This window comes from Pseudochaenichthys georgianus, chromosome 8, assembly GCF_902827115.2.
Source record: "Pseudochaenichthys georgianus chromosome 8, fPseGeo1.2, whole genome shotgun sequence".
Lineage (NCBI taxonomy): Eukaryota > Metazoa > Chordata > Actinopteri > Perciformes > Channichthyidae > Pseudochaenichthys > Pseudochaenichthys georgianus.
This window is the reverse complement of record NC_047510.2, coordinates 18,575,641-18,602,528: the sequence shown is the minus strand read 5'-3', so window position 1 is coordinate 18,602,528 and position 26,888 is coordinate 18,575,641. Positions and strand designations below refer to the sequence as shown.

Here is a 26,888-nt window from a genome sequence, read left to right as displayed (position 1 = left end):
AATCACTGGAGACGGAGATAGTTAAACCCAGTTTCAGTCCCCAGACACCCCCTGATATCGCTTCGTCACCGCGTCCCGGGGAAGCAGCGCCTCCCTGTGTACACACCGATTGGTCGGTGCTCCTGACGGGCTCGCCTTCTCCACAGCCGTCTCCAGAGCAGGGCGGGGCTGCCTCTCCGCCAAACGGAATTAGGCTACAACCGGCAGAAGAAAACTTAGCCCGGGTCGATTCATGGAGCAGTGTGGGAATGCTCTGACCGTAGGTGGGAAGCAGAGAACCGGACGGCAGCTACATTTCGGCCACAACACCCCGGACTGCCGTTGCTGCTGGTGCGTTCAGGAGTGACCTGTTTAACACACCACGGCACCGGGTTTGGCGTAAAACATCTGCGGGGTGGAAAAAAGAAGCGTGTTTATTCCTGCGCCTCCACCAGGATGATGTGACACATTATCTCATCTGCTGCCTGTGAGAAATACAATCTGTGTTTTCTGTTTCACTGCTGGAGATCATCTGAGCGGCTTGTTATAAGGGTAAGTTGTGTCATTATTTCATGCCTGTCTCCTGCGGTCGCTCCTACGGAAGGCAGCAGCCGAAGGAAGCGCTCACGCGTCGTGATCGAAGGGGATAAACGAGTTTATATTGAATTACTGGTCGACATGGGAATCCTTCACATACATGCTGTACATAGTAAGCAGAGCATCATTTAGGTTACAGGGTGCTGTGCCATTGGTGGTGCCTGGAGTGAAGTTTTTAGTGAAAGTAGGCTATTTAAAGTGCTCATGTGGTATAATTGGATATACCTTTAGGCCCGATCACCTTTTTAAAACGTGTGAAATTCCCTACACATTTGAGAGATGTTGAAGTGGGATTAATGAAGTGTGAGATGAGCCTCAAGTCCAAAATGAGCCACAGGCTGATAAGCTAAATGACTTTCTTCCCCTTTTTTTTAGGTTTAAACTTGGCCACATTCAGTAGAGATTACTTTCATAAGAACCAGCCAGTATGAGCCAAACAAATCTCATGATTAGAGGCTGATGGAGGATGGCTCAGCCTAATTGTTGTTTGTACTAAGGAAAACACCTTAATGACTATGTTGTTGACTAATCATACAGCACATCATGCATAAAGTCACACCATGACTTCACTTCTCCTCTTCCTCCCACTCCTCCCTCCTCTTCCACCTTCATTATCAGCATAATGTACCTCAAATGAATTCACTACTGCTTCATGTTTCTGTGAATCAACAAATTGCTGCACCACACATTATAGATGGCTGGCTGCACACAAATGTCATATAATTCATGATGAAGATGTGGATGAGAAGAGTAGCACACAGCATGTGGTTCTCATATAATCTCCCTGCTCTCCCACCCTTTGAACCTGAAAGTATTAGATCTTTGTGTTCTTTTGAATAGTGGCTTTCATGGGGCACTAACAGACAGTGACTCATGGCAGATTGTCCCAAAAGGTAACAGATTCTTCAAAATGATACACATGGAGGGGCCACCTTAACGTCTAGATTTGACTCATAAGAGGTTGAAAGCTCCATGGAAGACAGCGCGAGTATTCACAAACCGCAAACTTGTTGACATTGGAAAGGTCACGCGCTTCAATGTCCTACAATACCTGGGCAGACTGAAGTGAAACCATAGACGTACTGTATTAGAAACTGCTGAGTTATTTTGGCAGACAGGACATAGGAGCACATGGCCCGGTTTGTGTGCCCAGTGTTCCTGAAACCTTATCGCATGGAGGGAGGGGGATCATGGCTCTGGGTGATGTAATCACACCGATAAAGCATTGCTCTGATGTGTGATATTGGCAGTCTTCCTCTGTGTCTGCTCCAACTGGACTCCAGAGAGAGTATTCCCAATGTGTGCGTGTGTTTGGATGTTTATGTGGGTGCATGTGGGTACGTGATACTTGGAGGGAGCTGGGAGTAGCTGTGCGGAGGCAGGTGGACCATCCAGGCCGGCCTGTGTTGACTGGCTGGTATTTGAGTTTTTCAGGGGGCTGCTGAGGGGGCCACGCTGTAGTCATGCCTGCATGACTCATGGCGCGGTATCTGTCTGTCAGTCTTGCCAAGTGCAAAATCCTGTACAAATGCTTCATGGTGCTGCCTTCAAAAGAGCCACTGAGCGTGATTTTACACTCCGCCCTTGTGTTAACATTCATTCATTGACATTCTTCAATAGATATTTATTTGCATTCCTCTCAAAGCATGTATCACTCTGCAATACCACTGTGATGATGTTTTTCATATGTGGCCTAATCACTTCAAGATGATGCATATGGGTTAAATCCCTGCAGAAATCAATCACTCTCAGACCTCACCCAAAACCATTTCCCCTACATGCTTACCTATATGAGAATGTTTTGTTTCTTCCATTTTTTAAATGTTATATCGTTAACAATTCATCTCATGAAGTGTTCTTGCTGTATTTGCAATCTGGTGATCAACAGCAAGTGTATGAGTTGTTTGGTTGGTAGGTGTACATTTTTAAGTATTCAATTGTGGATAAGATATCTGGGTCTCAAATAGGGGTGGTCGTCCAGTATAAGTAAACACTGAGGGCACCTGACTCCTGAATGATTGGCCATTCTTAATCAAACAATGTCCAAAGTGTAACATCGGCAAAGATCCATCGAAATTCTGAGTTCAGAACTTTTTTGATCTCAAGGGGCTTTCACCTGGTTAAATAAAGGCTACAAGAACTTTTTAATTTCCGAGGGTGGTAGATCTACAAGCAGGACATCTTTTTGTGGTCCAGATAGTTTTTCTCTGTATATGTGATGCTGATGAGATGACACAGGACTACAAAGCAGCGATAGATTTCCTGGAACAGGCCCTCTCAAATGAGAAATCGTCCTGTTCCCAGACTGGGGTGTATTCTGTGTGATTGTTGGTCATTTTCTTTAGTCTCCCTGGACAGAGCTCGCTCTGAGTTCAGGATAAATGCACGTCACTGGGCTGAACAGTCCCATGTGTGCAGAGCACATGCTCCTTTAAATAAGCTCAGGCTGTTTCTCCAACAAACGCATCTGTATCACAAGTCGAAATGTCTTCACTTGTAAATCCTGTTTTCCAGGCGACCTGCAATTGAAATTGTTATTTGACCCAGGTAGCAAGTTGCTCCGACTATATGCTAAGGAAGTAACACAAACAAATATATGCTTTTAATTTGAGCAGATCACATGTTCACATTCTGGTAAAGCTTGACAGGATGCTGATTAACCCGTAAAGTTCCTTTGAGGAGCTTTTTTTATTCCACAATTTATGTTAAGGAGCGCCTTGCAATAAGGATGCCATCTAAAGGGTCCATGTTGGGAATATATATAAAAGTGTTGTGCCCTGTTTTGTTTGACTTTATTTGCATAATTCTTTGAGGACTTGATCTTGAAAATACACTTCTTTGGGTTTCAACAGAGCTTGTAGTAATTGGCCTACTCCCAATGAATGAATAGTGTTGAACCTTAATGACTGAAAGTTGTTATACTGTAGATATTTATCTGAGACTCTTTACGTCTGTCATCTTTCTGCTTTGTGTGAAAACTGCTGCAGTGAGCATTGTCTCCGAGGTGGATTTGTGAATGTGGGGCAGCAGTTTCTTGAGAGGTCAAACATGTTAACCAACTTGTTCTGCTACTTTGGAGACAATACGCATGGTTTCTGCTAAATATATTGGATACAACTGTTCCTCAAATAGACATTAGCTTATAAAGCATGTCAGGTATGTATTTTACAGAGGCTTAATGGTGAGAGAGCCCACAGGCACTGTTTGATCTAATTCTCGCTGGTACTCAGCGCGTACCTTTTTTACTTTGATGTGGTTTACTGTTTTCAGTAAGTTGTCAGGAGCAGGAACAGGGATTTTTCTTGAATGCAAATAATGTGGTATTTGTGGAAAAACAGAAATGGTGTTGTCTGTCGTGGTGCAACAAGGAATGGAAGCAGATACATTTTGCTTTATTTAAAGAGGTTCACACAATTCTGATTGGTTGTGGTGCATTGTTGGTAATTATACAGGAAGTGTGGTGTTTGTTGCTCATAAATGTCCTCATCCTATGGCCGCTTGTTTGCCTGCCTGCTTCCCCTATGTGACTCACAGCCGTTGCATCCAATTGTTCTCACCGTATGACATCTTGGTGGTGGCATGATGCATCCGCAGCCATGACGGTGTAGTCAGTTGTGATGTAATGCTGTAATGCAGCAGCAGGGCTATTTCAGGTTTACCTCTGAGCCTCCAAGGCCTCCCCCTGCTAGCAGGCCACCCATCTCTTCTCTCAGTCAGCACCTCGTCTATCATGACCCAGACAGCCATACATGAACTGGCTTTCACAGAATTGACCAGAAACCTTTGATGCGCAGGTTAAGAGAAATGTGGGAGATGTGACTGAATTGAAAATACAGGTCTACTTTGATTTGTTTTCACAGTATTTGGTTTAGGCCAACATTAAGCTGTAGCAGAAAAGGAAACCTCTAATTTGGGGTTAGTTGTGCAGTGTGTTTGTTCCTGTAGCTTGTATTCTCACTGACACAGTGTCTAAGGCTGGTTAACCTCAGCACAACACTCATTTTCAGTGCTGTGGGAATTTTTCTCAGAAGGTTAGCACTTTTAGACAAGCAGCAATTGCTCCTTGAACTTTGATCTTCCTCTGTGAGCGTCAAGAGCTGTCTGAGGGCGTGTCTGCAGAAAACGCAATACATATCTTACTTTACCTAGTGCCTAGAGACAGAAATATATGTTGCAATTACATACCTGGGGGAAATCCCATGACAGGGTTTTGTTTAAAGCCCACACAGATAGCAGTACTTTATGATCAACTTGTGAAACATATGTTAAGTCTCCTTGTTGGAAATGCACTAAGTTTCATTGAACCAAAAGTTGTTGGTGTGTTGTCATAAAAGCCTTTTCTTACAACATATACAACTTTTCAAAGGTTAGGTTATACAGAAGAGTAAGAAAAGAAGAACAATTATATATATATTACAAATACATCAAAATAAACGTTACTTCTTTGTGTTGCTAATCCACATTGGAGACTGTAGTGTAATGCATGCAGCAAAGCCCTCACATGCTATAATGACAGCCCTGTGTTATATCTGTTTACTTTTTTCTCAGGTCAATGTCAAGCCAGAGAACCGACTCAAGGAACACCCTGACAGATACAGTATCCCAGCACTGTTACAACAGCGAGGAGGGTGAAGTTTTAAATAGGATAGACCCCCCCCCCCCCACCCCCCAGTCCGCTATCTTTGGCACAGTCGGTCGTCATACGCAGAGGCTGTGAATCCTCATTGTGTACCAGACTGCTAAACTCAATTTGACTGTTCCCTGAGTCAAGCTGCACACACACAGTTATATCTGGGCAGCTTCAACAGTCCCACCAACATCACATACCACACGCCAAACTCACTCCAGCAGCCTTCCCAGAAATGAGGGTGTGTTTTGGATTCCTCTGTGACTTTTCTTTTGCTGCCTTTTTTTTCGGAAGTGGTGGATCTTGCTCGGTTTAAAGGTTTTTTTCTATTGACTGAACCTGAAGTGAGAGGTCAGTTAAGTATGCAAGGGGTGCATCTAAAGTCCTATTTTATTATTCAGTTGTTGTTTTTCATTGTGCAAATATACATTGGTAATCTGTTGGACTGTGTTTGACAGTTAGACAAATTATGCGGAATCATGACAGGCGCTGTTGGCATATTTGGAGGTGTACCTGAACCTGAAACTCTTAACTTTCCACTTCTGCTGCCTCTCTACTGCTTCTCTCCACAGCTGTGCCAACTTTCCTTTTCATTTGACAGAGCTTGTAATGCCGCTTGCCAGGGGAAATGATGTAAAGCCTCTCATTTATGGTTCCCAGTTGATCACACCCAGTTTAAGTGAAGGCATCACACTGGAAGCGTAATGTGTGGCAAAGCATATTCCCTCAAAACCCTGCAAAACAAACATTAACAGTAATGTAAATCAAAAGTAATGTATTCCTGGAGGCTGTCAGGGTTTGAATTTCCACTCAGGGAGACGAGCTCCTTCTCTTTTTTGGTTTCACTTCTCATCTTGGCTTCATTAGACATTCGGTCTCCTCAAGAATATTACATTTCCTGATCATTTGTCGCTCCTGCGTAACAATATTAGCTTGCTGTCATACATTAAGCAGTAAGGAGAACATCTCTCATGTGTCCTCTGTGACCTGGAGGGGAAACTGACTTTATCTCCAGAGAAAAACAGTCAGTGTGTTTTCTTCGGTTAAATCAGGATTGAGGAGTCCTCCCCCTCACTGGGACTGGGACCGTCCCAGAGGACCTGCCCCAGCCTTCCCAGTTTTCCTGTGCTTTTGTCGTGAGTTTTCCACTGATCTCTCGGTCCAGCTGCATGGCTTCATTCTTCCTCCTTCCTCCCCCATCATCATCATTGCTTTCACATCTCCCTGATCCTAACTCAGAGACCCCAGCCTCAACTCTGGGTCTTTCTCGGAGTATCCTCTCACTTCCTCTCAAATATCAAAGTCTGGGAAATCTTTAAGAAAAGTGAAATTACACTGAGCAGATATTTTGTCTAAAATATTCAGTTAAATAGAAATGTATTGGAATTGCTGCTTGTATGGATTATTGCATCTAATGCAACCACTCAGAATCCACTACTATCCAAGCCACGTGAAGAGAAATGTGGATCTGCAAATGTTCTGAAAGGTTTTTGTGTCTTCTAAACCAGTCATAGGAATGGTCCCGCTATGATGAGTGATTCTGACTTGCTTTGACACAGAGCCCGGGATCTCACCTCACATTTATCTGAATCACTGCTCCACAATCTACATTGTTCACAGCCTCTGCCTAAATGCATTGTGACCAAAATGAGTGTCCCACCACAGAGACTGAGTAACTGTCAGATTTTTCCTGTGGGTTGCCAATGTCAGATACTATATCAGAAATAATGTTTTTGATCTTAACTTCATTCCTTTTCCACACAATACTTTTTGTAGGCGGGAGGTTGCAGTCGATTTGATTGATCTGTGTGCTCTTCCCAACCAGCGCTGGGAACTAGAGCACATACCTTGAATCAGCACTCATCTGTTGGTAAAACTACTTAATCTTGCATAAGACATTCACAATATAAACTTTGTGCATTTCATTCATTTTAATGAGCGCTCTCTGTCTCTTCTCTGCTTCTCTTTCACTGGCATGTTCGCCTGTGTATTCAAATATTGTAGCTTTATTATATTAGCCAAGAAATGTATTGTCTACGAAATCCAGTAAGGAAACCTATAAACCAAGGTCTCTATGGCCGTTGCCCCTGCCAAAAGAAAATGAAATCCTCAAACCTGTGACACAAGTCTTTAACGTTTTCTAAAACAGAAATTCTGGGTGTATGTCACCAAGATATGTGAAGATAAATGTTTTTTGGGCAGAAGGCTGCCACAACAGCTCAATTGATATTCCTTGCCTTTAACTTCGGCACACCTCCACATACACACTGTGCGGAGACACATGCACATGCTCACCCGCCCACATGTGTTCATACTCACAGACTGCAGTGGTGAAAATCAATGCAGTCCATGATCTGTCCTATATGTACCAGGTCTGCAAATCTTCCAAGAGGAACTCACTTTATAATCTTTAGTCATTTCAGTGAATGATGAAATGTTTAACATTTTAAAGGGCAAAACGTCATTAGACTTTAGTCTTTGAGGTTGATTCATGCCGAAAAAAATATATGTGTCATATATTAAATGATATCCTGTTCATTATTAGTAAATTAATTATTTGACACTATTCTTCTGCTAGGTATAGGTAATGTGTTTATGAATGTATCATGTGTAAGTGCTACATTTTAATCTCACATCCTTCATATTCTTTTAGAATTCAGTTGAACAAACTATCCCTTTGGAAACCCCCTTTAAGCTTTTTTTTCTCTGGAAGTTTTTCCTTGTACGATGTGAGGGTCCAAGGATAGAGGGTGTCGTTTTTTTTTTTCATACTGATATTCTGAACAATCTGTGCTGTTGTATTTGCTGTAAAGTATCTCTACTGTAGGCTAATTTTATTATATGTACAGCACTTTGGCTCGACTAAAAATCGTTTATAAATGTGCTATATAAATAAAACTTGATTTGATTTTATCTCAGGGTTGACTTTGTAGCTGCTTGAATCCATGCTAATACGGCTAATTCCCATTGTGCTAGTGCTACAGGCTGCACTTCATCTGCTCGCTTCAATAGAAGTGTCAGCTTCAATGTCACACCTCACTGAGATCACTCTCTGGCCGCTCGGTGCCTGTCCAGAGTGGGCGGCCTGCCTGACTCAAATACTGCATATTATTTTCTGCGGGCAGTGACGTATGCTGCATCACGGCCAGGGATGGGACCTGTGTGTTTACATGTGCGCTGCTGGATGTGTTCCTGTGCATGTGACCAAACGTATGTTGTTTCCGTGGTTGTGTGGAACGGACACGGAGAATGCGCCTGGTCTGCAGTGTGTTTCCTGCCTTCATTTGCACGTCTCCCCCTCCTTTGCTCTGCACTTCCTTCCTTCCTTCCTTCCAGCACTGCTCCGTAAAATAAGCAGTAACCTGACCTCTCTCCGTGCTGGTGGTCTCCCACGGAGGATGTGAGATGACAGAGCTGATGGCTCTCCTTTGTGAAGTATTTTTAATCCTGTTGATTTATTAGATCACAAAGATAAACCTAAACAGCAGTGATAGACGCTTGACCCTGTGTGCTTTGTTTTCTTTGTCATTAGGACTAATTACTTGATGCTTGTCCATTATAACTTACATACCAATACAACGTCTCTGCTTAACCATAATATAGCTAACTTGTCTCTTGGCTCAATCTGACTATTAATCTCAGCTGGGAATTCTGCTCAGTGTGCGATTTCCATTGATGGAGGGATGAATACTTCAGCCTGCTGCTCTTGTTTTTTTTTTACTCCGATCCGGCTGTACAATGACTCTTGTTCAGCCCAGTCCACATCAGGCCATACAATGCAACCTTTTGTAGATTGATTCAGGCTGATATCATGCTGGAAACTATTTAGACGGGGATCACATGTTGTTAGGGCACACTGTTTCTGAGATTCTCCTCTTACTCACTTAAAGAGAGAATGTCAAACCTCCCATGGACAATGAGGTGATTGTGTAAGGACACTTTTGGGAGGACTCGGCTCTGCAAAAGAGATGGCCTACTTCCCTTTGTTGTCTTAAGCGTCTTCCCTTAGTAAGCCATAAATCCAGGATGTTGCGTCAAACCAAATCACATGAAGGGTGAGAAATACTCTATAACCTTGTCAGAAAGTCTGATGCTCATATTATTGATCTCCTGATTATGGCATGTAGTGCAAAAAGTGATCTTTGACATTTACATTTCTGTCAGGTTGACAGCCCTTCTCTAATTCAAAAATGTAATATTGAAATGAAAGCATATCCTTGCTTCTGAAAAGGTATTCAGATATATAAATCAGTCATTTAGAATTACATTTAATCATTCATTTCAATATGATTAATTGTGAGTGTAAAAGCAAACAGTAGTTTAGCTTAATCTAATTGTTTGTCAACCCTTTGTGCAAAATACAATTCAGTTGTCTATATTGGACATGTGGGTTTGTTGCAGAGCCATGTTTTTATTTGGAAACTGAAACATGTTAGCCTCTGAGCTGGGGTCAGGTCCTCTGCAGTGTCACAGTCTTGTTACATTGTATTAACTGTCTGTGTTTGTCAGACACATACCCTCTCTAGCTCAGTGTGCAGTTGTACAGTAGGTTTCAGTGGCTGCTGGCTTCCTTGTAGGGTTCTGTACATCTGGAGATACAGTAATGTAAAGCTTCTACAGGAAACAAAAAGGTGTCCGGTCTGGCAGCTGGACTCCTAGCATAAAGAGAACTGCTTATCAACTGCTTTATTCCAAAGCGGGGACGGCTGGTTCAACAGGGTGTTACCTGATCTCACTAAAGTTGAGTATCCTCACACCATCTCCCTTGTTATGTATAAAACTGTTTTTAGTTGTCTTGGCGTCTGAGGTATATATAGCCCACCACGAGGGAGTTTTTTCCATCAGCTTCTTCCTTTAGATTAGAAACACAAACATAGCCCTGGACTGAGACATGACACAGATCCCCTAAGTGAGCCTTTTGTCCGCTGAGGTGAAGACAAGTCTTTATTATCTGTTGTGAGCTCAAACCGGCCCTTTTAACATCCTGAGAACAGAGGAGCTCTAGCTGAGGGGCCCCAGACATGTGCACAGCAGGTCCTGTAGCTAGCAAATCATTCTCCTGTGCAGACTAACTAAATAATTCAATTGCTGAATAAGCTGTAATAATATTTCACCTGCTTAGTACAAAGTAAAATAACTTTGTGCTAAGCAGAGATAATATTCAGGTGGCTGATATGTTGTTTGTGACAAACTGATATTAAAGTGTATCTGGCTTCCTGTGTACTCTCAACAGCTCTCCTTCATATTGATTTCCTGTGCAGGATATTAGTTCACGTAGAAAGATGGGTTACTGTGCTGATAAAATAGCCAAGTGCAATTTTCTACGACCTTTATTCTCCGGGTAATATATAAGGCTTTGTGGAGAAATACGGGCAGTGGTGCAGGTATTGTGATGGCGGATATTGATATGGCTTCTGGTGGGGGTCTTTTCTTGCACAGAGATTAATGAATGCACCCCGTTCCATAAAACTAGTTTGAAGCTTGATGCTGTGCACATCTTGGAGAAGTGTATTCATGGTTTTTTTGTTGTTGAAAGGAACTTCACACTGTCTAGAAATCTGGAGCAGGATGTTTTTCATGTTGGTCTGCAGTTTCATCCAGACGTACATTTGCTATCTAGTTCTAAAAATACACCACATGCACACAGCCTGCTGTTAGGAGGCCATTTATACTTTCATGAGCTATTCATATCTCTGGCACCCGATCCTGTCATTTAGTAAACACTGTTATGACAGTGAGTGAGCAATGGATCCCATGCAAATAAGTCACTCCGACTGAAACCACTCAGCTAAAAGGTTAAGTCTTCATTGTAAAATCCCACCGTGTGCCGACAGCCTGTGGAAAACATGGAAAAAGGCTTGAGCTGCTCCACCCTTCTTGGCTGGGCATGTCAGCCATGTCCAGCCTTATCCACCCACCTTGCCAGTCTCAGCAGCCCCGCCTGTCTACATGCTGCCCCTCAGATAGCTGTGACACTTGATCTCAGGGTCAGCTGCGATGGATATTTCTGCTGTCTCTCTCTCTCTCTGTGTTTTTTAATGTTGTAAGGGCTGGTTTGGTGTGACAGCCTGTCACATGTCGCTAGGGTCAATTCAGATGACTGCAGCTTTACTGCTGCTCAGTTGCACTTCACTCTCTTGCCAGCGGCTGTATTTTGCAGGGTATTTTCTTCCTTGTAAGATGTGCTGAAATACTAATAGAGACAAGCTTTAAGCCTGGACAGTGTAGACGGCTCAATTTTATTTTGGTTAGGGTGCTATATGTGTGGAAGCCATATGTTAAAGTCACACAGTTTTTATAGTTGCCAGAGAAGCCATAAAGGAAGTGAGACACATTAGAATTGTAAGTGGCTACTGCCTGAGATCGAATGCTGTGGTTTTATTAAATGTGCCAACTGCTAGGACTGTCTTAGGGAAGACAGCTTTTAGATGCGCAGCTCCTCTGTCTTGGAATAGTCTGCAAATTAAATGGAAACTGAACAATCTGGTGCCACTAAATGATTTTAAAGCTCGGTTGGATGCTACTCAATCAGAATCTATTGGTACCTGTTTATGTGGATAATTATGTAAATGATGCTGTATGATGTCCTTTTGTTGTTCTGTTGATGCTTTTATGTTTCATGTGGAACTACTTGAACAGGTCTCCCTTGGAAAAGAGATCAATGATCTCAATGGGATTTTATCTGTATAAATAAAGGGGAAAAAAAAGAAAAGAAAAAAAAGAACACTGCTTTACATGGATGTTACACTATCTAAATCAAGTTTCACAACTGGGTATGTCACCTGGCATTAATGTCTGCTCTACAGTGTAATACATTTATTTTTGTGACTGTTGCTGTCTCCGTTCCTGTTCTCATTACCCAAATGAAATATCAAGTCAAGCTGGGTCAGAAGCACGATGTGCTATTTAAAGATCAAAAGCATAGTTCTGCAATTAATGTGCAGATGGGCCTCAGATGCCTGTAGGAACTACCATAGTGTTATAGAGGTTGATGTTTGGATCATCGGTTGGGGGGGTTGCCAGATCTGTTGCTTTTTCATATTGTTTTCTACATGCCTCCACCCACTAGAACGACTATGTCATGGTCATGAGGTTCTGGTCATAGTTATGAAATCCCATGTCAGGGAACTGCAGCTACTGTATATTTAGATTGATTTCATAAAGGAAGCTTTGAGGCATTTGTTTTACAGCAAATGTCTGATATGCTTGGTATGTCTTTTTATATTCAGGCTTTATATTTTAAAGTTTTGTTAGTGAGAGAATAACAGGGAGAGTGACTGTCTCAATAGCATAGTTTCCCTTCATTGTTTGCAGTGTCAAATATGGCCTCCAGCCTGAAGTAGCGCATACACAATGGATAGGAGCATCTATAGTGAATGACTAACTATTGGAGAATGGGGAAAACGTAACCTGTTTGTTCCATTAGGTTGTGAGTAAGACAGTAATCTGATAAACTGTCAGCGCTCAGCTTACATAACAGAAAATTGGAGCAACATATTAAAAAACATTTTACCTTAATATTTAGGTAACACTGAATTTATAAATTGAGCCTCAGTGGGCAAAAGTCAACCTGTTTCAGATGCAGAAGCAGGTTCGTTACACAGGAATAGAAAGAGGATGAATGAGTGAAAGGAAGCCCTGCAGCTCTCAAGAATTAGGTATCCGGCCTCATCACTACCCAGATAGATGAGGTCATCCATCATGGCGCCTGCCCGTACAGGCAACAATTCCTCCTTTTTTACTATCCACATTGGCTTCATAATCCATGTTGTGAGCAAACAGGGTCCTGCAAGGCAGCCACCTGAGGCTTTGTCCGCCTCAATGACACAACTCTCTCAGACAGCCAGCCTCAATGTGGCTGCAGCTATAGCATGCCTCCCGTAGAGTATAGCTCAAAGCAGTGAAAGTACACGGAGTACCCGGAAACCAGCCAGCTCCTGTCCATAACGGTTAGGCTTCATGTGGTTTCCTTCTTAGCCATTTGAGCTCAGTTCATTCTCAGCTAGAGACCTTTAGGAATGTGGCTATGGCATGCTTTAAGATTGGAAATGGCCCTGGATAGAAAAGATTACAAAGATGTCTCAGAAGGACATTTTTGTTTGATACTATTTTTTCTAAAAGACTTGATAGGGTTGTCGTGCACACTTTTAAAAATAATACACGTTTATTTAAAAAAGGTCTCATTTCTTTCATATCTGTAAAATAGTGTATAGGGACAGAAGACTTTAAATAAAGCATCCACAGAAACGATGACTGATCCAATTTTTAAAGGAGGCCACGGTCAGATTACTATTTTATTTATGATGAATATGAAACAGGAGGGCAATGCTGTCTTGCAAGCCTCTGCACATATTTGGAGTGCAAGAGCGGTAAGAGAAAACTATGTTGTGCACGATGAACAAGCACAAAATGAAGCATTAACACGGGCCTCACTAAGCATGTTTTTTACTTTGGCTTGAATGTGTTAAAGGTGGCACTTAAAAGCTCCATCAACTGAGCCAGCCAGTCTTCTGTTTGACTTTAAGCCTCACCTGTAGCAGCTGTTCATAAACCAGTGCCTTTCTCTGCATGACTGGATAACATTACTAAGTGATTATATTAAATGAAGGCATGGCAAACGTCAGTGGCCTTGACTTTGTATGCAGAAGGTATTACAATAGAGCACAGTTCCCCCGAGAGAGACGGAGAGAGACAGAGAGAGACAGAGAGAGTGCTGGGTATACCTGTCAGCCCCCGTCATTATGGCCTGCTGGACATCCCTGCACCTGGAGAGATGTCAGCTTTGTCCTCTGTTTTGTCATGCCTAATGGAGAAAAAGAAGTGGCCTGGAGAAGCAATGTCAGCCCTAGAATTTAAAAAAAATGGGTCTCATTATTGAGTAGGAAGTGTTCGTTTCTCACAAGGAGCAAACGACGGCAGGAAGCCAATCTTGCAAGGCTCAGTGCAAAGTTATGGGTGTGGGCGTTTTCCCTCTTTAGATGTGAAATGTGAAGTAAAAACAAATATCTTTAAGAAACTAGATTAAATCATCATCTGTGCTGGGAATGTAAACACTGTAGGGAACTATTACATGCTTGAAATTGTTGCCATACGACAGAAAAAAGCCAAACACCTTGAGAATAAGATAAGACATGGTGGTGCTTTCACTAAGCAGGTTGAATGAATTCAATAGTGTAGTCTTCTCTCAGTAAGCCGTTACCTTACAATGATTGTCTTTAACCGTCAAACTTGACCATGAACAGATAAAATGCTGTCAAGGGAGGGCTAATCCTCCTGCTTGGATAATTGCCAAACACAAACTTCAATCAGCTCTCCTTCCCCCAAGGATATCTCTCCTTCTGAAGGATTTTCTGCCGATGAAGACCCCCTCTTATCATGCAGGGACCAGCCTCGAGTCCTACCTCTCTCTTCACTGATTTCTAATTATCACTCAATGGGATGTATGACATTTCGAAAGCTCCCTCACAGTGAGAAATGAGTCGTAGCTTGCGTCTGAGCAATGCCCAACTGTTCCAGCTTAACTGCTCCTGAGACACGAGTCGCGGGCCCGTGCCAGTTTGGCTGCCATGTTGACTTTGGAGGATGACGAGAGAAAAATAGGCAGACAGACTTCCATGCCACTTGGCTTTCAGTCGAACGTTGAAGCTGTGACCAAAGCTCTTAAAACCCACTGATCAGTGGGCTAATGGAAATCCACAACAATAGCTGCATGGCTGCATTAGATGTGCTGTGTTGAAGTTTATTTGGCATGGTCAGAATTTGTTTAGTACTTACTGTCATTTAGAGCTTAATTTGCATACTTTGAAAATGAAAAAAGCCTGTGTGGGTTTGATCTAGTTAGCATAAAGACAGCAGGAAAGAATAAACTCAGATGCTGTAATTGCCTGTAAATGGCAATCACTCATATAGAGAGCACATTCATGCAACGAGTGGGAGACCGCTCGAAGCTAGAACAAAGCCGAAAGCAGAGCAGGAACAATGAGAGGTTTTCAGTTATCTTCCGTCCGTCCCTCTTCTTTCATTCTCGAGAGGCAAAGCAGCATCAAAACAGCAGTCAGGGCAAACTCGGTTAAAGCACCAGGAGCCAGGGCTTATGCAATCAAACAATGTTTAGCATGGAGGGAAATTAGGTTCCCTCGCTGTCTGCTTTTAGTCTGTTCCAATCTACAACCCTGAAGCTGATGCCTGCTCCCTTCACTGATCTGCTCTATATCAGGAGCTCTGCTGTTGCTTATGGTGAAAGTAATTAAATGTCGGGTGTTCTAGCCTGGGGTAAGAGAGAGGGCTGTTGTGCGTAAACTGGGTTTGCATTTGACATAATGTTAGCAGCCTGTCTATAAGATAGAGGAAGTATGTAATGACTCCTTTTGGTGCATTTACAGGCAGAAGGCTCTGCAGGCTTTCCTTGGTAAAAAAGGAGAGCAGAATGTGTCACATGTCGCTCTGCAGTCTGTTTACTGGCACTTTCTCTGGTTTTCTGAATCTGCCATGGATGGATATGATCTGGTGTCTGCCTTGCTAATATTGTGTAACAGTCCAGACAATGTCACTGGAGGTCAGATAAAACCCTACTAAAACAACCTACAATGCACACTGCTGTCTCTAGTTTTCTGCCTCTCGTAGCATTACCTTTATTGTGTTGGAATTGTCCACAAATGATATACTGTAGGGTCCTTCTGGGAATTGATTGATGGAGAAATATCTGTCAGCAATCGTTAGACTGCGTTTAAATATTAACACATTGCTGATGACCCCTGTTGCCCCTCAGCCTGAGGTTTTCCTTCCGTTTCAAGTTCCACTCACAACTCTTCCCATCATCACTTGGACTAAAACAGAAGCCTGTGGTGCGTTAAAATGGCAATGGGAAGCAGATGTGGTCACTTGGAGCCATGGACTTTTTTGCTGGTTGCAAATCTGTAACAGGAGAAGTGGGGACGAGACCTGATGCAAAGTCATTTGTTGACAATTGCATCTTGTGAAACTAAAATAATTGAAGGACGCAAAAGGGATTCTATAAATTCATTTGGTTTTGTAACAGCTCCATAGCTGAGGAGACGCCCTCTTTCGTACGTTTACACACTTGTGCAGAAAGGCGGTCACTCATTTGTACATTCCTCATGTCCGCAGATTGAAAGATTGCTTGAATCAATAATGAACACATAACTTTGCATAAACATATGTTTGTGTGATACTGCTGGACAACTTGCAAATGATGCCTTTGCACTGTTAAGGACTAAAAGGAGCAGTTTTCCGTGGGAATGTAGTGAGTAAAGCAAATGACAGGAAATAAACCACCAGGCCTAGAGAAGTGAGGTTAGATGGTGGGACGGGCCTGGTGATAACGAGGCTGCAGCTACGGGCAGGCTGATGTTGAGTTTCACTGTGTAACCTTCACCGGCTTAGTTGTGGGAATGCAAACATAGTCATTAGTCTCTGATAGGTTTGATGGATGCACAAAAGGACCACATTGGGGGATTACATTTGATTTGAACTAGAATTAAAGGATTATTTTTAAGAATGCAACTTCCCTACTCTCCAGCACATGTTTTGCTGTTTTTTTTCAACGGCTCTGGGAATTATTTTGGAAAAGGGGTAAAAAGCTGTAGGCTGCTCCCTGTGGTTTCCCCTTTACTATCTAATGAACGGAAATATGTGAACGCCCATGCTTGCATCAAATAAGGGGCCTTAGCACCCTCTTGTGAAACAATTATGCAGCACAAAATCCTTGTGGCCATCATGTTTGCAACCGCAGACTTTATCCTTAAATGTGAATGTGTGTTGTTACTAATGTTCCTTAAGATTGAATGTGATTCTTCAAACACATAATAACGGCATGTTCTCCTTCTCTGTGTGTAGCTGGCAGGCCTGGGGTGGGACAGAGAACATGGCTGAAGCACGGCGGGAGAGCACCAGCAGCCTGCAGAGGAAGAAACCTCCCTGGCTCCGACTGGACATTCCCACGGCTCAGATGTCTCTCGACGAGCCTCCCACCTTTGTACAGGTGTTCTTTCTCGCTGAATCCCATTCTCTACTTTTTGTCATTTTTGTCATGACCTGTTTTCACACTTGTCCCTGTGGGTCCTTTGCTGTGTAGCCGGTGAAGAGGCAGGGGTTCCTGCGCAGTATCAGCATGCCAGTGGAGACCTCTCACCTCCAGTCCCCCCCCCGAGACTTCTTTGACACCCGGCGGCCCGTCTTACAACGCCAGTCATCCATCACTCAGACCATTAAGAGGTAAACGCTGCTAGCAATACACTGGATATATACTAACGTCTCTATATAAGTGGGTTATAGCATGCCTAAAGATTTGAATATAAAGAGCTTGCAAATTATTGAATGAAATGCTGCAATGTGTAAAATAAGTGATAAATGAATGATTTAAACGGAAGATAAGAGCATCCTTGGCGAAAAACAACAATTTCCATGAAACAGTGTTTCTGCTTAACTTGTCTTTGTTTCTAATTTGCATGACTGATCCTATCTGCCTGGTAATAACCCTTCTAATGTTTTTCATCTCAATGAAACCCAAGTCCTAACCTAACAGTCTGCTTTGCTCTCTCTGCATGATGGCTACAGCACTGTCCAGCTGCACGTTTCCTTCTCACTGCCTCTTGTTATCTTCTCTTCTTCCTTCTTCCTGTCCCTTTCTGCCACCTTCCGGTCCCGGTCTGCCTGATCACAGCAGCAGAAGGGTGCACTTTGAGCGGATTAACACGGTTCCCATTAAGGGGCAGCGAGCTGCTCGCCGCTGCGTCAGGAAACACCACTCGCTCTCCAGAACCCTGCTCAGGTACGGCAGGAAGTCCCTCACAAACCGCAGGTGTTAGGGTCAGGGCTCAGGTGTGTGTGTGTTGTACACTGATTTACTGTAAGAAAATAAGTGGGTATACTTTGTGTGTGATTACTTCACATTGACCATTCGCATGATATTGCCAATTTGCTTAAAATGTAGAATTGTTTTTACTTCATTACTGAATTGTAACACATCACACCATTCACACACATTTATCTTTTGACTGAAGCTGTTGCCGATGTGAGTCATAAGACCTAAATGACCCAAAACCAAAACAAATTCCCCTTATTCAAATAGCTAATACCTCAGGAAGTTTTTGCATCCGAGTGCTGGCCTTCAGTGAGCCTGCATTTTAAGGCTGACATGCCAGGTCTAAAGGCTTTTATCGTGGACACTGATTAGATTAGTCTGGAACGTGACAATGTTCAAACATGCTCTTAGAAACCAAGGTTAGTGATGGCATATCCACTGCTGCAAAGAAAGCAACACATATGCCAGAATATTAGCTGTACAATCTTGACACTGACATATTTGGGGACCAAAACGGCAAGTAAAACGTATTCACGGAGAGAGAGAGAGAAAGCTGAACTAGTGAGAAATAGATTTGACCCAAACTTTACAGAGGGTTTACTCTGCATCTGGTAATTAGTAGAAATAGCTAGCTTTCATGAACTTTCCTTTGAAGAATGTTTCCACTTCCTGCCCTCGGGGTGCAGTAACATTGTTTTTTCTGCTACTGATTAGGGCTTCCACTTCAACAACCTGATTGCATGTATATTCCTCAAGGTTTGGTGCAATGATATTCGAGAAAGAACACATTTAAACCTCAGAGAAATCCTCTGTTCTCTCTTAATTGAGATATCTGTTTGTTTGTGTCAATTAGGATTGGGAACATCTGAATCGTTATTTTTTGCATTTGCCGCATCAGACTCCAGTTAATACCTCTGTTGTTTCTTGCTACCTGTCTTTATGGTGTGCCTGGACACAAACATGCCGGGCTTGTTCCCTGTCCTCTGCCTTTCACTTGCCTACATCCTGGGATCTGCAGTCTTATCAGTCCCACACATTTTCAGATACATTGCAGATACAGGGCTGTTTATCTCAAGTTTCACCATTGCAAATTGCATTTTGAATCTCTGTGAGAATTGAAGCACATGTGTTGGTTTGGTGACCCAAAGCTGAAAGGGCAGTGTTTGTGGTGCTAGGGGAACAGCGGACTGGTTTGGGGTCAGTAAGGACGGTGATGCCACACAGAAATGGCAGAGGAAAAGCCTTCGCCACTGCAGCATGCGCTATGGAAGGCTGAAGCCACAGGTGATCCGAGAGATGGACCTGCCCAGCCAGGACAACATCTCCCTTACCAGCACGGAGACCCCGCCTCCGCTCTACGTCCCCTCCTCACAATATGGCATGCAAAAGGTAAGGGAATACGTGAGCTGCTTTGCCTAATGCTTGTTTTCTGAAAATACATCATGCTTATGGTGGACAAACATGTACTTTAATCTGAATATTAAAAAACATTGGAGGCTTTTTTTTTAATATAATAAATGTGGACATCAACTTGACACACAGGTGCATTGTATATACTCCCATTGCTTTGAGCCTGGTTCTAAGTTAGATCTTATCTACAGTATGTGTTGAATGTCTGAGGTAAAAATGACTGTCTCTTGATTATTTTAATTGTTGGGCTCTTTTTAACTACCATATCTCGTACCCATTCTCCAGATTGTGGACCCATTGGCGCGAGGGCGAGCTTTCCGTATGGTGGAGGAGGTGGATGGCTACAGCGTGCCTCAGACCCCCATCACCCCTGGAGCTGCCTCTCTTTGTTCCTTCACCAGCTCCCGCTCAGGTCTGAACCGACTGCCTCGTCGACGTAAGAGGGAGTCTGTGGCAAAGATGAGCTTCAGGGCCGCCGCAGCGCTGGTCAAGGTGAGGGAGAGCGATAAGATTTAATACAGATGATTAATTTTTCATCTCATCGTGTCATGCACAAATAATATGGACAGCCCAAACAAGCTCAAATGACACCATGTTTACCATTCTGAGCGTATTTCTTCCACAATTCAAACAACCTGTTCTCCTCGTGGATGTTTTTTAATCCACCAAATTCGAGGGCCAGAGGAAGCTGCATCTCACTAAAGACCTGTGACTGCTTGATAGATTTGCTATGAGATCGAATCAAGTGAAATAATTCTATGTGTGTACCAGTCTTCCAAAATTACATATTTTCAATTAAAAACAAGAAAATACCTGTACTATAACACATTCTGGAAATAATTGGACTTTATTTGTGCAGAATTACATTACACAGGTAAGATAACGGATTTTAATGCATATATATTTGCATGTGTTTTTGTGTGTGTTTCTCAGGGGCGCTCAATACGGGAAAGCACTCTCACTCTAAGACGGGCTCAAAGACGCAGCTTCACCCCCGCCAGCTACATGGAGGAGGACATGCTTGATTTTCCTGATGAACTGGACACATCCTTCTTTGCCAGAGTAAGACATCTTTGGATGCCATTATTGTGTAAAAATGTTTATTTATCATTTAATATTCATTCTTATGATAAAAACATGGGAGTACACTTTGTTGCAACCTGCTCACTTTTGTCTTTGTACAATTTTCGTTCTAGGACACTCTGATGCAGGAGGAGCTGTCCACGTACGCAGACGAGGTGTTTGAGTCGCCGTCTGAGGCGGCCATGAAAGAGGACGAGCCCTGCAGCCAGATGGATGAGACGGAGCTGACAGGCAGCGCCCTGGATAAGACGGAGCTGGAGAGGAGTCATCTCATGCTGTACGTGGCTGTACTAGGCGCTGCTAATACCAGCGGTTAAAAATATTTATTAACATGGTCCATGTCAGTAGAAAAAACAGCTTTCATTCAAACTCACAAAGCTGAGCCGTAAATGATGTTTAAGAGGACCATGTTTTGTGATTGAATTAGGAATATAGAAACCAAGTGTTGGGAATATAATGAGTGGTCTTTTGCTGGGATGAAGCTTGTGAAGCCTTTCAGAATAATGGAGTGTCTTTTCCTGTGTCAACCCTTTCAGACCTTTAGAACGGGGGTGGCGAAAAGCCAAAGAAGGAACCCCAGGGCCCCCAAAGGTGCCCCTTCGTCAGGAGGTGGTGAGCGTTACCGGACAGCGGCGAGGCCAGCGCATCGTATTACCTGTCAAGAAGCTTTTTGCCCGAGAAAAAAGGCCTTATGGACTGGGCATGGTGGGAAAGCTCACAAACCGGACCTACCGCAAGCGCATTGACAGCTACGTCAAGAGGCAGATCGAGGACATGGATGATCACAGGTACTGCTCCTCTTCACAGATCTGACTAATGAGCGCCCTCCCTCTGCTCCCCTCAGTGGACGACAGTGATAGATGATGAGCGCTGCTACTCTCTTTTTTTTTTAATATATACTTTTTTATTTCCTCTAGGCCTTTTTTTACATACTGGATCACTGTTGTCCATTTGCTCATCACTATCCTGGCTGTATGCATCTATGGGATTGCACCAGTGGGCTTTTCCCAGCACGAGACAGTTGATTCTGTGAGTAACGGCTCATTTACCGGCTCTGTTCTGATGATCTGTTAATACACTTTTTAAATCCTTTCATATGTATTGTGCTCTTGGTGATTTGGATGTCTTCTGGTTTAGGTTTTAAGAAACAAAGGTGTTTATGAAAATGTCAAGTATGTACAGCAGGAGAACTTTTGGATCGGGCCGGGTTCGGTGAGCACTCTTCTCTAAAAAGATCAATAATGCAAGCATTAAAGGGACATCAATACTACATTTAAGATGTTTGTCCTATTGTCTTTTATTCTTAGGAAGCTCTGATCCACTTGGGCGCCAAATTCTCTCCATGCATGCGGCAGGACAAACAGGTGCATGATCTTATCAGAGATAAAAGAGCTATCGAACGCAACTCTGCCTGCTGTGTACGTAACGATCGCTCCGGCTGCGTCCAAACCTCAGCGGAGGAATGCTCGGTCTGTAAACCATCCCTCTTCTTGTTTGTGTTCTTCTACCTTTATAGTTTAACTGTAAATCGAAGATGTTAGCCTCTAACGCTTTCATTTGTTGTTTTATATTTAGAGTACTCTAGCTGTGTGGGTAAAGTGGCCGAGTCATTTCAGCACACCCCAGTTAGACGGTAAAGACAGACAGTATGGCTCTGTATGCCATCAGGATCCCAGGTAAATACACTTATTTCATTTCTCTCATTAACGGATACGGTTTGGTAAAAATACATAATGTATGCATATTGTTTGTCTCATTAAAGGATATGTCTAGAGCCTGCCTCAGTAACACCTCATGAATGGCCTGATGACATCAGCAAATGGCCGGTATGTTCAGTGACATTGTGTCTGGCATTTAGACATAAAGAAATGACAGACCCTTTGGAAAGTTTAATAACATCAGCTACATGTGATCCGGCCTCGATAATAAATTCAATATTTGAAAAGATTGATTTCTCAATGTTTGATTGATTTTTTTTTAATAAAGAATACTTTATCCAAAGAATGAATGGTGTAAACATGTATTTCCAACATTGGTGTCATAGAAAACAGGACAGACATTCACACATACTGTAGCATGCAAAGAATCCCTTAAATAGTAAGAAACAAGACCCAGGGCATCTGGAAACATGCTGTATTATCTATTCAATAAAACACACTTACAGCTTTAACTCAAACGTGTGTCGGGGATTAAGCAACGTTTTCTGTCCAGAGTACATATTGCTCTCTTTGGTGAATCCAGGAAGTATACAGATTTCGGCTCTGATTAAGATAAAAAAAACTAACGAAACTACTGCTTTCAGATTTGTACCAGGTACAACACAGGGAACCACACCAACCTGCCTCATATAGACTGTACCATCACAGGCCGACCCTGCTGCATTGGAACCAAAGGGAGGTGAGGGGAGCCGATGGACCTGTTACTAATATGTATCCTGGACGAGTAGAGAAACAGGATGTATGATAGGTTATTCATTTAGAAATGCTTCTTGTTTTTCTCAAGGTGTGAAATAACATCCCGGGAATATTGTGACTTTATGAACGGCTACTTTCATGAGGAGGCTACTCTCTGCTCTCAAGTAAGCAACCATCTTAATTAGATGTTATTATCGGGAGAAAAGGAGCTGTTCAAAGCCAAAACGTCCTTTGTTGGACTATATTGTTTCCTGAATACCAAAACACATTAAGTGTGAACTCACCAAACATTTCTGTGTAGAAGATGTGTTGTCTGCTTCAATGTGCACGTCATATTTGATCTTTGATTATCACATTAATCATTTGTGTGTTACGTCCATTTTCAGGTGCACTGCATGGACGATGTGTGTGGACTGTTGCCTTTCCTCAACCCCGAGATCCCAGATCAGTTTTACAGGCTCTGGCTCTCACTTTTCCTGCATGCTGGGTAAGTCTGTCAAGATACTGCAAAGTGATTTTTCTTAATATAAAATGTACCTGGCAAAAGAAACCAACAAAGAGGAAAGGAAAGGATGTTTTTCATATGAAATGTAGTATTCCTAGAGATTATATCTTCAAACACGAGTAGTATATAAAAGAAAAATCTTGAATAAGAAAATGACTTTCTACACAGTAGTACAAATCAAAGCAAATCCGGCTAACCAGAAACATAATTTAGCAGATAAAATCGGCCTTTCAGCCGATAAATCGGTCAAAACATGATTTATAAAGAGCTGAAAGCCAGCTTGTCTCAGCACGGTATACTAAATCAGTTTGTGTTTACACCCAGCGGTAAGGAAAGGATGATTAAAAGATCAAAATCAGCATCATGTTTATGAGCAAAATATATTTGGCACATACAAGGAAATTGACTCTAGCTGTCTGTAGCTCTTGGTGCATTCATACTTACCTCAAAACAAATGTATGGAGAGATAAAGAGACATATTAAATATCTAAAAGAAAAAAAACAATCAGGAGAAAAGGCAAGAGTAGCTAAAGTGAGGTTATTGGTTGTTAATCATATGTTGAATATAAATGCAATATAATATGGGAAATCCAATTTTAAATCGAGTCCTATCATCCCTAGTGATATGTGCACATTAATAGTGCATTCATTGTATAAATGCAGTGGATATTTAAGACTGGCTGCAACACTCTCTGTAGTTCAGACCTGACAGCACAGAGAGCTGACCTCCCTTTAGAAGAGCGGTGCTTCATCTTCATCCCGTCTCTTATCCGTCTCCCGGGCAATTAAACAAAGTGCCCTAATCTCACAAAGTCATTAAGCTTCAATGAGATGGAGACCGGTTTGTAGATGTGCAAAGTCATTGGTCTGCGGAGGGTTTTTTTCTTATCTTCCTAACACGCACAGCTTTTCTTACTGACATACACACACGTCCCGCTACACATATAACATATTACATATAACATATATGACACATGTAGGAGCCAAATGTTAAAATGTATAGTTTGATATATTTGAATATTATAATCCTTTGTTGTTAGTACTATCATATCATTTATTTGAACCAGCCGTGTGAAATCGATGGCATAGACGACCGCAGCGGTTTGTGATTACGAGACGTTATAGCCGACGACAGCTGCTGGTGATTGTGTGTGTGTGTGTGTGTGTGTGTGTGTGTGTGTGTGTGTGTGTGTGTGTGTGTGTGTGTGTGTGTGTGTGTGTGTGTGTGTGTGTGTGTGTGTGTGTGTGTGTGTGTGTGTGTGTGTGTGAGAAGGAGAAAGAAGCACAGAGCAACATAGTTTTTGACCTGAGAAAATATGTGTTTGTATTTCATACCTTTTTGTTGAAGTAAAGAGTCAAACAAACTATCCTGAGACGTATCTTGTCAGAGTCAAGTTTATTTGCTATCTGTAAATCGAATTTTGGATTACTGGAACTACAACACATATGCACATAATAACCTTTTCTCCTTCCTCCCTAGGATCCTTCACTGCTTGGTGTCGGTTGCTTTCCAGATGACCATCCTGAGGGACCTGGAGAAGCTGGCAGGCTGGCTGCGCATCTCAATCATTTACATTCTCAGTGGCATCACTGGCAACTTAGCTTCAGCCATATTCTTGCCCTACAGAGCGGAGGTAATCACCAGTATCACACTCACGAGACATCAGTGCATTTAAGAGCCATATTATCAGGGTTCCTGTTTTGGAGCTCATTAAGTTTATTAAGAACATCATATAATGCAAGGAACTTTTAAAGGTCACCTATTATGCAAAATCCTCTTATTTTATACCCAAATATGTGTCCCCTCTGCATTAGGAGATTCTAAAAGTTTTTGTCCTGATCCATTTATATAAAAACCTGTCTGAAAATGAGCCGATCAGATGTTGGCCGCTTTGTGATGTCATAATGTTTTTTTGGCTTGTGTAACCATTAGCCAATCACTACCAAGGTAACACCCGCCCACCTTATCACCTGAATCTCCTCCTAGAGCACCATTGTGTTATTTTTAACCAAATATCTCTCAGAGGGGAGTGGCTCCTTATTTTCATCTAAAGTAACAGACAGAGAATCAGCACGTTGGAAACAGGGCTGAAACAGAGGGGATTATGGGATGCTACAAAGATCTGTTTGGTATTTAGAGCCAAACACTTCAAAGACATAATATATTGATGAAAAACAGTATAATAGGGGACCTTTTAAATAACGTGGTGAATGTTTGTGCTCATGGTTATGTTCGCTTATGCCTCTCTCTCTGCTGTCTTTTTGTCAGGTGGGCCCAGCCGGCTCTCAGTTTGGGATCCTGGCCTGTCTGTTTGTGGAGCTGTTTCAGAGCTGGCAGATCCTCGCCCAGCCCTGGAGGGCCTTCACCAAGCTGCTGTGTGTGGTGCTCTTCCTCTTTGCCTTTGGGCTGTTGCCTTGGATCGACAACTTCGCCCACATTTGTGGCTTCATCTCCGGCTTCTTCCTGTCCTTCGCTTTCTTACCCTACATCAGCTTCGGCCGCCTGGACATGTATCGCAAACGCTGTCAGATCATCGTCTTCCTGGTGGTGTTTGTCGGGCTCTTCTCGGGCCTCGTGGTGCTATTCTACGTCTACCCAATCAAGTGTGAATGGTGCGAGTTGCTCACCTGCATCCCCTTCACGGACAAATTCTGTGAGAAGTACGACCTCAACGCTCACCTCCACTGAAGTGTGGACAGTGTGAGCGAAACAGGAAGGCATCAGGTCAAAAGAGGAGGACTCACAGATGATATCAGCAAGTCTGTGTTTCCACTCTGCCCCTGTGTGACTGTGGGAATGTCCCCCTCGTTGTGAAAAATGACAATGTACTTTGTGTTTGTTTTTTTTACTCTGTCAGTATGAAAACCTATGCCCCTCATCCTAAACACTTCCTTTTATCACCTCCCTGTTCATTGTCACTCCTTCATTGTCCAGTGAAACAAAGGTATGGCACTTCTGAACCTCATCAAAGTTCCCAGCTGCCTTTTACACGGGAGGCAGGAATTAGAGAAGCCAGCGCTGGTACAGACATTGATTTTATTATTCAGGCAACCTCAAACAAAAGCAGGGACAAATAAATCAAATATCGATACCGTTGGTGCCTTGTTGAAAAATGTACCAACTACTGCCATATTTTTGTTACGTTATGCTGAGCACTCAAATGTTTTCTTTTATTTGTTTGTATTGCTTTTCACGAAGTGATGTTTTAACCCGGTAGTGTTTTAGCTACCTGTCTAATCACATGTAACTGAAAACAACAGTAAAAAAGATCGACAACCTACAGTGGTCTTTGATTTTATCTTATTTATCAAAAAATGGCTGTCGAAGATTTTACAGTTTATTCAAATTGTGTAAGAAAGAAACAAAAAATATCTGCTACAAATACTCAAATGACAATAGAAGCATTTTAGCAATATGGAATACATTTTCACAGTAAAGACACTTTGAAT

General features: G+C 42.5%; 1 protein-coding gene across 2 annotated transcripts; it reads left to right on the top strand.

Annotated features, from left to right (window-relative positions):
- Positions 1-167: 167 nt before the first annotated feature.
- Positions 168-26,717, top strand: rhbdf1a (rhomboid 5 homolog 1a (Drosophila)). 2 transcript variants are annotated; one of them, XM_034089135.2, is made up of 19 exons: positions 168-531; positions 17,060-17,204; positions 17,298-17,437; positions 17,886-17,993; positions 19,202-19,415; positions 19,722-19,928; positions 20,370-20,498; positions 20,633-20,796; positions 21,056-21,307; positions 21,437-21,548; positions 21,657-21,731; positions 21,827-21,988; positions 22,095-22,195; positions 22,282-22,345; positions 22,822-22,916; positions 23,022-23,097; positions 23,320-23,420; positions 24,919-25,072; positions 25,708-26,717. In XM_034089135.2, exons 2-19 carry the CDS (start codon positions 17,088-17,090, stop codon positions 26,125-26,127), a joined length of 2,691 nt encoding a protein of 896 aa, XP_033945026.1. In that variant the 5' UTR covers positions 168-531; positions 17,060-17,087; the 3' UTR covers positions 26,128-26,717. The 2 variants fall into 2 exon arrangements, with proteins under 2 accessions (XP_033945026.1, XP_033945027.1); XM_034089136.2 differs by lacking the exon at positions 17,886-17,993.
- The last annotated feature ends 171 nt before the right edge of the window (positions 26,718-26,888 follow it).